The sequence below is a fragment of the Primulina huaijiensis genome, chromosome 12, assembly GCF_012295235.1.
Source record: "Primulina huaijiensis isolate GDHJ02 chromosome 12, ASM1229523v2, whole genome shotgun sequence".
In the NCBI taxonomy this organism is placed as follows: Eukaryota; Viridiplantae; Streptophyta; class Magnoliopsida; order Lamiales; family Gesneriaceae; genus Primulina; species Primulina huaijiensis.
In genome coordinates this window covers 20,006,559-20,019,366 of record NC_133317.1, presented here as the reverse complement: position 1 = coordinate 20,019,366, position 12,808 = coordinate 20,006,559, and the positions used below count along the sequence as shown (strand labels likewise).

Here is a 12,808-nt window from a genome sequence, read left to right as displayed (position 1 = left end):
CTCCAGAATTAAATTTCTCAATCACTCTGAAAAGTCCCTCCCACTTTGGGTCCAACTTTCCCCTCTGCTCTTCGTGTACCTTCACCCGGACCAAGTCACCCCCTTCTTCCTTTCATAATCATGTTAACCTCCACATGCGCTCTTTTTCCCTCCTCCCTCACTACCCCTTCATAACACCGACGCGCGACTTTTTGGTCCCCGCACAAGATTCTAACTCTTTTTCCCACAGGAAACTTAAGCTTCTGATGATAAGTGGAAGCTACGACTCTAAAATCCTTCAGGGCTGGCCGTCCTAGAATTCCATTATACGCTGACGGGGTATCCACCACGGTGAAGGCTATCATTTTTGTTACCCATCGAGGATCAGTCCCCAAGGATAGGGGAAGAACAATCTGACCCAAAGGCTGGATGGCGTGTCCTGCAAACCCATACAGCGGGGTGGAGACCGGCTCAAACTCAAATCCTTCCACCTTCATTTGATCAAACGTGCTCTTGAACAAGACGTTCACGGAGCTTCCAGTATCAATAAATATCATCGTCGCATCATAATTGGCAATGGTGGCTGTCACCACCAAGGCATCGTTATATGGAGTCACAACGCCTCGAAGGTCTTTCGGTCCAAAGCTGATGACGGGATCTTGTGGTAAGTCTGCACCCATAGATATCTCAAATTTCTCCAACTTTCTCCCATGTGCCTTCCGAGCTCGCCCAGAGTCTCTATCAGTAGCACCTCCCGAGATCATATGAATCATTCCTCTCGTAGGGTGGTTATCCTCATTCACTCCCCTCCTCGGTTCGACGGGCTCTTGAGGAACATCTTGACCTCGACCTTCCCCTCTCTGCTCCCCGACCCTCTGATTTATCCATGGAGGGCCTTGACCACGCCTAGGGTACGGGCGAGATCTCGGTCGACTTCCGGATGTGGATCCTTCTCGTCTGTCCCGCGAAGGCAATCTACCACTGCTCTTAACCCTTCGCGACTTCTCCCACCTCCCCTCGGGCTCCATCCTTCTGTACTTTTTGGCATCTTCCAAATTTACATACTTCTCTGCCCGAGCAAACAAGTCATCATAGCTCGACGGAGGCTTCTTGACCAATTATTTAAAAAACTCCCCTCCTCTTAGTCCTTGGGTAAAGGCACTTATCATGATGTCATGAGTGGTCGCTGGTATCTCCAGCGCTGCGTTGTTGAAACGCTGAACGAAATCTCGCGAAGTTTCAGCTTCTTGCTGCTTTACCACGAACAGGCTCAAATAATTTTTTTGGTGCCTCTTGCTGCTAGCAAATCGGTGCAAGAAAGCAGTAGAAAAATCCTCGAAAGACTGTATGGAGTTGGGCTGCAGGGTATTAAACCATTGATGGGCTGACATCAGCAACGTGCCCAGAAACACCCTGCACTTGACTCCATCTAAATATTGATGCAATAGAGCCGCATTCTCAAATCTCCCCAAGTGTTCTTCGGAGTCAGTTTGTCCGTCATATTTTCCCACGTTCGACTGTCTGAAATTTGGAGGAAGCCCTTCTTCCAAGATGGCTAGTGAAAAAAGACTTCTTCTCTTGGGTGCCGGCGCTCTACTTCGTACCTGCTGCCTCAACATCCGTATTTCCTTCCACATCTCCCCCATCTCACTAATTTCCATCTTTGGAGGGGCTGTGTCTCTTCAACCCTGCTCTGGTGGCCCTCGGCATTTTCCTCTCGCTCTCGACGAGTGGCTTGCTCCTCAGCAAACATAGAATCTTGGTTCCTCTTCATGGCCTCATCCATTGTCCGAGTGATAAATTGGCCCAACTGATCTAGGGTCAAGTTCCCCACATTCTCATTGGGACGGGGTTGCTCGGCCCTGGTCTCGTGACGAGGTTGTTCAGTTCTTGTCTCCTGACGGGGTTGTTCCTGTCTCATCTCAAGACGCGGCTGTTCCTGCCTAGCCTCAGCATGAGATTGTTCGGGTCCCATCTGAGGACGCGATGATGCTGAGTTAACTCTTCTGCTCCCCCTTCTGCCTACCATCTCTACGTCTTAACTCAAAGTTCCCATAGACGGCGCCAAGTGATATTCACGAGAAATTTAGGGTCCGATTCCAGCAAGTATCAATAATCAAGACGCAGGTTTCGAATTTATCCCGAGCCTAAAATCACGAATAAGACCGTTAGAAGGGGGCCAAGAGGGTGTCCTGGCGTAGCCCCTCCGATGCTCAAGTCAGAGACTGAGGATATAAGTAGAGAGCAGCTAAGGGTACTGCTGAAAAGTAATATATTGAATATATGAATTAGACGCCCGAATCTGTTATTTATAGGAGAATACTTGGGCCCGTCTTGGCCTTCCACCTTGGTTGCAGATGGGCCAGGGGTCCCAAATGTGGTTTGGGCGTAATGTCCATGGGGGTATCAGTTGGATTCATTGAGTTGGAAAGAGAAAATGGAATTCTTGGATCCGAGATATATAAAAATATTTACTAAGACAAACAATAAGATGTACAAACGCATACATGGATTCCTTCAGAAATCTCCTATGCGGCATGTTGGTCACCTGTCATAAATGATATTGATGTTGGAATTATTTTGTGGACACACTTAATTTAATTAATTGTACATGAACAAAGTATCTAATAAAAGACTCAATAAAGTGATCTAATTAATTATGGATTTCCAAAATATTAAATAAATTGGTATGGTTCATCTTATGTGTAGAAACACAGTCCAATTAGGTTTTTTATTATGGGTTGAAGACTGTTAAGGTTATATAAGGTTATAGTCCCCAAAACACAGAGAATAACACAGAATATATACGGCACATATTCTAGATTTCTCTCTTTCTCTCATCTAATGCAAGAATAAAGTGGTCGATTCTCTGTCGTCTTAGAAGATCCATAACTCTAACGCTAGATCAATCAATGGATTCTGGTACGCGTTTACTGCTATTTATATTTTCTGATAATTCAACATGAATTCATGACGTGTTGTGATATATGGATTTAATCACATGATTTATAGATTTATTTTATTAAATATCCAACAATTGACTCATTGTCTGGCTTCCTCCATAAACCTTCTCGTTGGCATGCTAAAGTGTATTTCCCGAATATCAATTGTTCCTTTTCCGGATTCCATTTCTAAATATCATAATTGCATTAAGACTCATGTCGTTTTAAACTTAAAATTGATGTCGTTTTACGCTTAAAATTGACGACATATGTGGCTTCCAAAAATAAATCTCCTCATTGGCATGCTAGAGTTTTTTTAAGAGTAGTTTTGATTTCCAAATTAAATTCGTAAATATCACATGTACATTAAGACTCGTGTTGGACAAAACTTAAAACACACGTTTGTCCCTATGAATTGGCTTTCCAATGAAATTATCATCACCTCATGTGGACTAATACATAAGTAGTTATGCTAGAAATAGTAATATCTTGTAGATCCGCTACAGTCCAACACACATTTCGAACACAAATTCGTCTGTACCTTGGCCAAAATTTTATCAACAATATGATCAATCTGAAATAATCATATGATTATCGAGAAGTCACCCATTATTTAAGTTACGTTTGTTTTTTTTTTTTAAAAAAAGCTACTCAAATAAATAATAACGATGAGAACCATTTGATTACAGTTAAAGATTTCCTCACAAGGTTTAGAACATAGGTTTGCAAGATCTTTGTGAAGCACAAATCAGCCAACAACAAAAAACAAGCAAAACATTTAGACCAAGGAGACTAAAATATGGCTAGAGAAACTACATCTGAATGTGGAGACACAAAAGTTTACGACTTTTTTTAAAACGAGAGGTGTATTGAGCGACTATTTAATTTCTAACAAGTCTAATCAAAACAATTAACTACAGATCACAAAGAAATTTAGTCACTGATAAATCAATACAATCACATGCTTGTCAAAATAAAATATAACAATTAATTAATAAATCAATTGATTTGATTCTTTCTAGCCTACCGCTCATTCTGTGACTTCGATGACTTAACTTTCCTCAACCTGAGCTTTCCATCCGTTCGTGGAAATACGGTGTGTATGTCTGTCATTTTCTTGTATCCAAATCAGACAAAATATTCATCGATTCTGGAGGGCCTCGATTGCCTTTTTCCACTGCAAGGCTCTTTGTTTTGCATCCTCAAATGTAATAACTTTTTTCGGCTGTATCAAGACCATATTTATTTAAATAACACATAAGAATTAAAAAAAAATTGATACATCTACAACAAAACATTATATGTTGCTAAAGTATAATGAGCGATTCATGCCCCAGGTCAGGGAATTTTGTCACTATTCATATGTTCGAGAGAGAGTTTTTAAACAGCAGTGATAGTATTCCATGTTGCCCGTAAGAATGTGTCAGTCAACACCAGATAAACCAAAGGATCCTCAACGGTCGGGTATAATTTTTAGTTGGGTTTCACTTTAGAAATCAACCAACTAATTTTTAGCTTGAATGCATCCATGATGCCTTGACCCTTTCCCGTGAAACACAAATCATCATAAACATCCCATTTTACATTTCAACAAAGAATCAGTTATAACTCAACCATTACAAGTTCTCTGTCAACCTTGTTTTCTCGTCTTTGGCAATCTTGATTGTTAGAGTAGGTGTCCGACAAGCAAACTTGTGGCTTGAGTTTTTATTGACTCTAATGTAAAACAATCTTTATTTTAATAATATTTTACGATTTTATTTGATTATGGCATTATACTTTATTTGTATACACAAACAAGCTGCATACGTAAAGTCCTTGAATATACAATAAGTACCACGAGGTTTGCGTCGCAACTTAAGATCATGAAACTAATTAGGAAGTGTATCGTATATTCTAAACAGGTTTTTAGTCGAATCAGCAGTCTAAAACAAAGATAAAGTTCGCTCGAGCTCGAGACTAGCATTTGTGATGTAAACGCCATGTTTCATTGGCAAGAGCATGGAGATGTCCATTCACACAGATGTGTGATCATATGATGATGTATTGAACAACCATCCCACGGACTGTCCAAGTGGTTCTCACGTATCGAATGGAATATTCCGCAGTTATGGTTGGGTGTAGGGGCTATACGTACACCATTAGTCCTTTGACCCGGGACAATGAAGGGGCTATACGTACTAGCATGCATTTTGATCCGTTTACTGACTCCATCGAGGGTCATCAGGTGGCGAGGTTGGGTGTAGTTTCGAAATACGTAGGAGCAAATGTATTGTAGTAAAGGATTCACCGTTCGCCTATGAGTGAAGATATCATATGCGATCTGATGAGTTAATAGTGCAAGGAGTCTCTGGCCAGAGCAAGAAATGTGATTTAGGGGAAGGTGTTTTCCTAGTTGCACATACTATGCCACTATTAGTACTCAAAGATAAATCGCATCGTTAGCGAATTCATATGCAACTCTCGATATACCAATGATTGCAGATTCGATCGGAATATATGTGTTGAAGGGACCGTATTGTACGTTAACCATGACTAAAGGTTATTGCAGGCACTATAAGTGATACCTAGGGGATCATGGGGCGATGCTACTAGACGCTCTTACCATGATCCGATGCGTGCATCAGAAATGAATTCTGACATTCTTGATCAAGGAGTTGATGGAAAGAATGGGTTTAACTAGAGTAAACCCGAATAAGAATAATTGTTATTCTGAATCACATGGAAATATAAACCCATAGCTAGCTGTATCCCTGAACCATTGAGGGTCACACGAGTATCGGATTCTGTGTTCCCATTGAGATAATCAAATTTCAAGGAGTTGGAATTTGGCGACTATAGTTTGATAGAGATCAAACTGGATGCTTATAAAGAAGTTTATGAGTTGATTCCATAGAATGGAAGAAATAGAATTTAGCATGATTGCTAAATAAGGAAAAAGAGTGGAACTACCTGTTTTAGTTCATGTTTTGTGAAGGACTTCACAAAAACTGGCTGCTGCCCAATATGGTAAGTGAAAATTGTGATCTTCGAAATTTTCGATTTTTATTATATGAACAAGACTTGTATCACTGATACATCGGTACTCTCGGATCGTCGATCGGGGTTATAATGAGTTCGAAATCATTTATTTAGTGAATTTCGAATTTACTAATTAAATGTTAGTGCTAGTAGTGGTGACTACTAAGTACTAACATGTACAAATTCTCATAAATGTTCAAGAAGAGTCTAGAATTAAATTAACCAATGAGTTAGTTTATAAATTAAATAATGGTTATTTAATTTAATATACATATACATATATTTTATATGGTGATATAAAATATGTGTATATGGTAGTATTATATCATGTATTATTAAAAGTTAATAAATACATTATATATTAATTATATGGGAGTTTTAATTATAATGATATAGGTAGAATCCTTCTGGGAGAGGGACTCCTAATTAGATTAGGAGTCTCACTCTATATATACACCATGAGGGGTGCTAATACAATAACCACAATTTTGCACACAAAATTTGCACACAGAGCTTGCAAAATTCTCCCCTCCTCTTACATAAAGTCTCACATTGAGTTCAGTTTTATTGATTTTTTCTTATTTCCCTAGTATAAGATACCTTTTTATAAATCAAGATCTCCGTGTGATTTAGGCTATTTCATACCTTTTTTCAATCAACTATACTTCATATGATTTTTTCCTTTTTATGTTGTTAAGGTAATTATTGTTTTTCAATTAGCATAGTCCTATTCGATGTATGAAAAATGCATTGCATATACTTGACATTGAAGTTTCCATCAAAACAAATATGAATGAATGGTAAATTCCACACTCGTTGGAACTTAATAGAAAAAACTTGGCTCCACGATCAGTGGTGTAGAAAAAAAAATTTATATATGAAGTGAAATAACAAGTTAGATGAGATGAAGCATGACTTACAGTGCATATCTTGAAATTAGAAGGGCTTGTAATCTGAATGCTAAGATCATTGGGATTGTCGGACCATATTATATTTCCTTTAACCACCAATTTTGTAGGGTCTACATAAATTAACTTCGGCTTATTTGTGAGAATTAGCTGGACTTTCTTGTTTGTCAGTTTCTGCAATTTCTTGACCATGGAGATCATAAGAACAGATTCTCCCGGCTCCAAGAATTGCTGCCTGTTCAGAAGTTCAGAAGAAAAGTAAAAAATCAGAGAAAGCCTAGGATGCCAGCAGAAAGTTAAACAGGGGACAAAATGATGACGAAAAACTTATTTTGCGAGATGAAAATTTTTCAAACCGTTAATTATATCAACAATATCCATACAATGTTCCTCAGAGAAAGCACAAACAAAATTTAAAAGAAAGAAATCAACAAGGATAGGAAAACAAAGAAAAGACTATAGGCAGTTACCATTTCGAATCAAATGAATCAATCGAAGCAAGCCTAGTTATGCTACCAGCTTCAGAAACTGATGTGGTGCCAATGTTAACATCATTTATTTTGGCTGAACTATCTCCAACATGTGATGGATTCCATGAAGAATCTGTGTCTTCACCTCCAGTAGTTTGACCCTGCAAGAAGTGAGATGAAGAAATTAAATTAGACTCTCTTCACATTGGCTCAAGGATGTGAATTCGATATTTATCATATTTTTTGCATTTCCTACTTGGACGAAAAAATTCGAGGAAAAAACAGAAGAAAAATCTCATACTCTCGGCTCCAAAGCAAGTCTAGGAGGAATTCCTGTCCTCAAATTCTTCCAATCGATCCCTTTGAAAAAAGGATGCTTTTTCAGTGAAGCATAACCACTGGATCCTGCACCAGGCCGCTTACTGGGATCTATGTCCTATACGAGATCATACAGAAGAGGCAAAATTAGGCCAATAGTTTATGCACCTGTTACGTGAAATTTAATATTTACAGCTAAAACTCAACCTTCTGAAGTTTCTAGATCAAAACATCGAGAACCATAGTCCAAATAATAAACAATAAACCGTATACCACAAGCAACTCATAAACTTGTAGAAAAGAAAGAAAGAAAGAAAAACTAAACTTAACTTATATGAAGTAAGCTAAGGGCTTACCAACAACTGATCGATGAGATCTCGCGCTTCTGCTGAAATATAATTTGGAAATTTTATATCTCTAGCAATAATTCTTTGGAAAATGAGCCATTCACTAGCATCTTTAAAAGGAGAAGTTCCGGAAAGCATTTGGTAAAGCGTACATCCAAGTGCCCAAAGGTCATTCCTGGTTAAATTTGGGTTTTAAGAGATAGATGTCACTTTGAAGCAGAAAACTGTATTAGTCAAAAAATATAAAAGAGTATTGCTGAGAGACAATGAAAAATGGGTAAATTAATGAGTAACAAGTATTAAGTTCATCACCCAAAAGTAGCCGGAGAGGAGTTCAAAACTTCTGGAGGTACATAAGCAGCTGTTCCCACGAATGTACAGGCCTTATCATCTAATAAGCACATTTATGGACAAAATTCGTTATTTTTAAATATTTTTCATAATATTATGGCAACTTAATTTCTATGAAGCATAAAGAATTTGTCAAAGGTTACCTGATGCAGCATTTGGAAGGACTGTGATCCGGCTATCTTGCATCGGCTTTACACTACCAAAATCAGCAATCTTTATGTGTCCATCTTCAGTGAGTAGCAGGTTCTCCGGCTGACATTCAAGAAACTATAAGCATATATAATGTGTCCGAGGAAAGGTTTCAAATCACAAAATACCTTAATATCTCGATGTATCAATCCCATACTATGTATGTATTCAAGAGCATCAACAACTTCAGCTGCATAGAAACGAGCTTCCTCCTCGGACAAACGGCCTTTCTGCAAAGGCAGAATCAACTACATTAACATTATGCAGAGGTTGGCCAAGTTGGCCGGATATATACTTAACTTTGAACAAGACATCAAATGAATAAAACACAGCACATAAACCAAGAGTAATAAGCATATTATTCGGGTTCTTTTTTTGTAAGTATGAAATCAGATTTTGGAATTCCGGAGCAACTGGAACACAAAGCCAGCTACATATGACAATTTCAAAGGTCTCAAAGATTCATAGAAATAAAAGGTATCAATGGAGAAGTAACACAAAACAATTTCAAGTTCCGTATCAACATACATGGGCAGCAAACCATACATATGTCAACTAATGATGTTGAATGTTCAAGGGTCAGTAAAATTTATAATTAATGTCACCTGAGTTTCTTCATTATTGGATCAGAAAAAACAATTAGACAGTTAAACACCTACAAATCTCCATATTCTTGCCTTTGTCATAAACTCTTTCCCATCTCTTATATATTCTCATGACCATATATTTATTAGCAGGTTATTGAAAAAGATCAATTGTAGAATATTATGCTTGCTAATTTTTTATTAAAATTCTGAAAATAATCTGATTTCAAAACACCATAAGCTCATACTTTTGAAATTTTACTTACCCTCATTATCTGATCAAAAAGCTCTCCACCTTCACATGATTCGAGCGCCATGTCTTCAGAATATAATTGAGCATGAGATCATTATATTACTCACCAGCCAAGATCAATGATATTGATCAAAGAAAATAATATGAAATGACGAAAATAATACTCACAGAGAGAGAAAGTGTCTTGAAATGTAAAAAACAATCGCACTACACCAGGATGATCTAACTGATCTAATACTATGCGCTCCAATTTTACATAAGCTGTTTTATTTTCTTTCGTAATGAACTTTTTGTCCATGATTTTCATCGCATAAACGTTTCCTGTGTCTTTCTTCTTCGCTCTGACAACCTGTTGGCAAAACAGATTAAATAAACAAGTAGAAGCATTGATAGCCTTGATTACGTACAAAATAATAAGTCTAGCATCACCGGTCGGGAAAATTCTCAGCTGTTGAATACCCTGAAAATTTTGTTAATACGACGCACCAAAACCACAGCACACTATTAAGAAATTTTGAAGAACAAAATTAAGTACAAAATTAAGTACTAGGTCAAAATAATGAGGCAGGCAAAATTGTTAGGAACTTACTAGAAGAACCTAAGCTAGATGACAGAGGAAAACTTTTGCTGTTATAAAAAAAAATACCTTATACATGGGATACAAAAGTTATGACAAGAACCTCGGGCAAAAGGTAAAACTTGTCGTAGAACGTCACAAGTAAATATATTGAATCATCATAATTCGCAAGCCCTCTTTACCAGCAGCTAAGTCTCAATTCTATCCTAATACCAAGAATCGCTGAAGTTAGCATGTCCAATGCTTCTAGTGAAGTATAGCCCCAGAGGTAACAACAAACCATGACGATGGAAAAGATTCGAGTCATTATCCATGGGCATGGGTTCAAGTTTCAGTTGATACTTTCAAAGAGTAATTCTTAAAAAGAATTCACCGCTCACTTCATACTTTGTTCGACAATTATAGCACACCTTAGGGGTTTGCCTCACCATCAATTCATACAACTGACTGTTTGATTTATTTGTTAAGCCAACTTCAAATCCTCGAAGTTCAAGTTACGTTATCAGTCAGTAGTGAAATTCATTTTTTAAAAACTCCGCCAAAATTCCCTGCTCCCCACAAAAAAAAAAAGAAGAAGAAAGAACAACAGCAAAAACGAGAACACACACACATACTACATGTCTTACACGGTTACACGTTTATATATAGAGACATACATATTCAGTACTTGCATGATCCGTCAAGTTCCTCAAAAAGTAAATGCAAACAAAAATATTCTAGAAATGATAAAATCTTGAAGCTAGGTTTTGTCTTTAAATTAAGAAGTTGCTCAAAATTGTATCGAGTCATGGACATGGTATCCCTTATTTGTGGCCACGCATGCTTAGCACCAAATAGGAAGTAGAACTCTTCAAAATGTAATGGCTACAAAAAACTACATGTTTACGTGAGAAGGATTACATCCCTAATTTGAATGTCAAGGGTATAAACACGGATCCTCTTCTTCTGTTCGCACCCCATGCCAAAATTTATAAATGGTAAAGAAAATTACGAAATTTAAATCAATTTCATGTTTCTTTCTTTTCGAATCATAATACAAATTCTGGCATTTTTAACCAGAGTCAGAGGAGGAAAACAATAGAAATTCAGTTAAATTTATTGGACTAAATAATATAGAGAAATAACGAGATTCCAAATAAATATGGAGGAAATCATAAAAAAAAGATTTGACCTTGGAATAAGAACCAACACCATAAATCTTGCCCAATTCAAAATCTTGGATGCTGAAATTCTCCTGCGGTGCTCTAAAGGCAAAGCTCTTAGATCTCTGAGGATTGTTGTTGTTGTTAGAAGATGAACTGCTATTCTGAATCCTCATCTTCGAATCGAATTCCTTCTCCATTTTATTCATTGCCAACATTATTTTCGCCGAAAATCTGAAAATCCCACCACCACCACCACCACACCCTCCTCCCTACATGCAAAAAAACGTATGGCCGGGTTTCAGCTTTCTCAGGAAAAATGTTTGATGAATTTTTCACACCTCCCAATGAAACGAAGACCGTTGAAACAAGAAAACCAAGATGACACTCAGATCAGATTCTCTTTAAATATTATTCCTTCTTTTTCTCTTTGGACACCCATCTATCTATCTATCTATCTGATAAAGCTACCACCCATTTCCTTTCAAGAGACCCAGCCCAGAAAAACTAACGATTCGATAAATTTATGTTTTTGTTTTAAAACNTTGTTTTAAAACAATAATAATAATAATAATAATAATAATAATAATAATACATATATGAACTTCATAATAACCATCAAGCGACGAAGGAATTAGGAATTATATCGAGAGCAATGTAGTTAGGGATGTAAAAGATCCAAACCAAACCAAACAGTATCAGGCTTGAGCTTGGTTTGTTTAAAATTGTTTGAGGCTCGAGCTCGAGCTCGAGCTCGATTCAAGCTTCTATTATCAGGCTCGAGCTTGGTTTGTATTGAAATTACTGAGCTCGTTAAAAGCTCGAGTTCGGCTCGTTAAAAGCTCGATTAGCATGTTAATCAAGCCAGGCTCGAGCTCGGCTCGTTAAAAGATCGTTTAGCATGTTAATCAAGCCAGGCTCGAGCTTGATTCATTAATAGCTCGTTTAACATGTTTAACAAGCATGGCTTGAGCTCGTCTCGTTTTCGAGCTCGATAAGCATAGAATTGAGCTCGAGTTTGAGTTTGAATCGAGCTTGTTAAAAATTAAATATATCTATAAACTAATTTTAAATCAGACATAAAAATGTAAATTCATTCATAAATAACCAAAACGACACAAATAAGAGCAAAAAAAAAACATAAATAAGTATATTATTGAACATTCCAAAATCATGTTTGCGAGCCACCTAATCGAGCCGAGCTCGAGTACGAGTCACCTAAACGAGCCGAGCTCGAGCTCGCGAGCCTATTATCGAACATGTTTGCGAGCTCACGAGTCGAATATCCTTAGGCTTGAGCTTGGTTTGATTAAATTTTCGAGCTCAAAATCGAGCTTGGGCTTGGTTTGATATGATTAACAAACAAACTCAAACGAGCTTTTTATCGAGCCGAGCTTCGAATAGCTCGCAAACCGTTTGGTTCATTTACATCCCTAAATGTAGTACTCTTCTAATAATTATTAAATAAATTTATTGTTTTGTTAACTCAAAAATATATATATATGAACCAAATTCCAAATAATAATTTAAAAATTATATCATCAGACTATATTTAAATAAAATTATATTATATGTTAAGATTTAATATGTATGCAAGAGTTATGTGCTAAGATATAACCGTAAATATATATAATAAAAAAAACAAAAATTTATGAAAAATTTCCATAGAAAAAAAAAAGTACCGAGTTCATGATTTTTTTATTCAAAATATAATACTAATTTAAATC

The 12,808-nt window shown here is 37.0% G+C and overlaps 1 protein-coding gene and 1 long non-coding RNA gene across 2 annotated transcripts; both read right to left on the bottom strand.

Moving 5' to 3' along the window:
* Nucleotides 1–3,770: 3,770 nt before the first annotated feature.
* Nucleotides 3,771–11,583, bottom strand: LOC140990094 (3-phosphoinositide-dependent protein kinase 2-like). Its single transcript, XM_073459672.1, has 11 exons — nt 11,111–11,583; nt 9,531–9,711; nt 9,376–9,428; nt 8,654–8,755; nt 8,480–8,588; nt 8,298–8,376; nt 7,995–8,160; nt 7,622–7,756; nt 7,321–7,481; nt 6,863–7,085; nt 3,771–4,146 (listed from the first exon to the last, which is right to left on the bottom strand). Exons 1-11 carry the CDS (start codon nt 11,297–11,299, stop codon nt 4,063–4,065), a joined length of 1,482 nt encoding a protein of 493 aa, XP_073315773.1. The 5' UTR covers nt 11,300–11,583; the 3' UTR covers nt 3,771–4,062.
* Nucleotides 11,584–11,737: 154 nt separating this feature from the next.
* LOC140990745 (uncharacterized) lies at nt 11,738–12,516 on the bottom strand. Its single transcript, XR_012177689.1, has 2 exons — nt 12,300–12,516; nt 11,738–12,269 (listed from the first exon to the last, which is right to left on the bottom strand). It is a non-coding gene; the product is annotated as an uncharacterized lncRNA (long non-coding RNA).
* Nucleotides 12,517–12,808: the final 292 nt, after the last annotated feature.

Excerpts from the sequence above, each read along its gene's own strand:
- LOC140990094 (XM_073459672.1), bottom strand. The coding sequence starts at position 11,299 with ATGTTGGCAATGAATAAAATGGAGAAGGAATTCGATTCGAAGATGAGG. Across the intron at positions 9,712-11,110 it reads GTGTTGGTTCTTATTCCAAG|GTTGTCAGAGCGAAGAAGAA; the intron begins GTCAAATCTTTT and ends TTTTGCCAACAG. Across the intron at positions 4,147-6,862 it reads CTAATTTCAAGATATGCACT|CCGAAAAAAGTTATTACATT; the intron begins GTAAGTCATGCT and ends GTCTTGATACAG.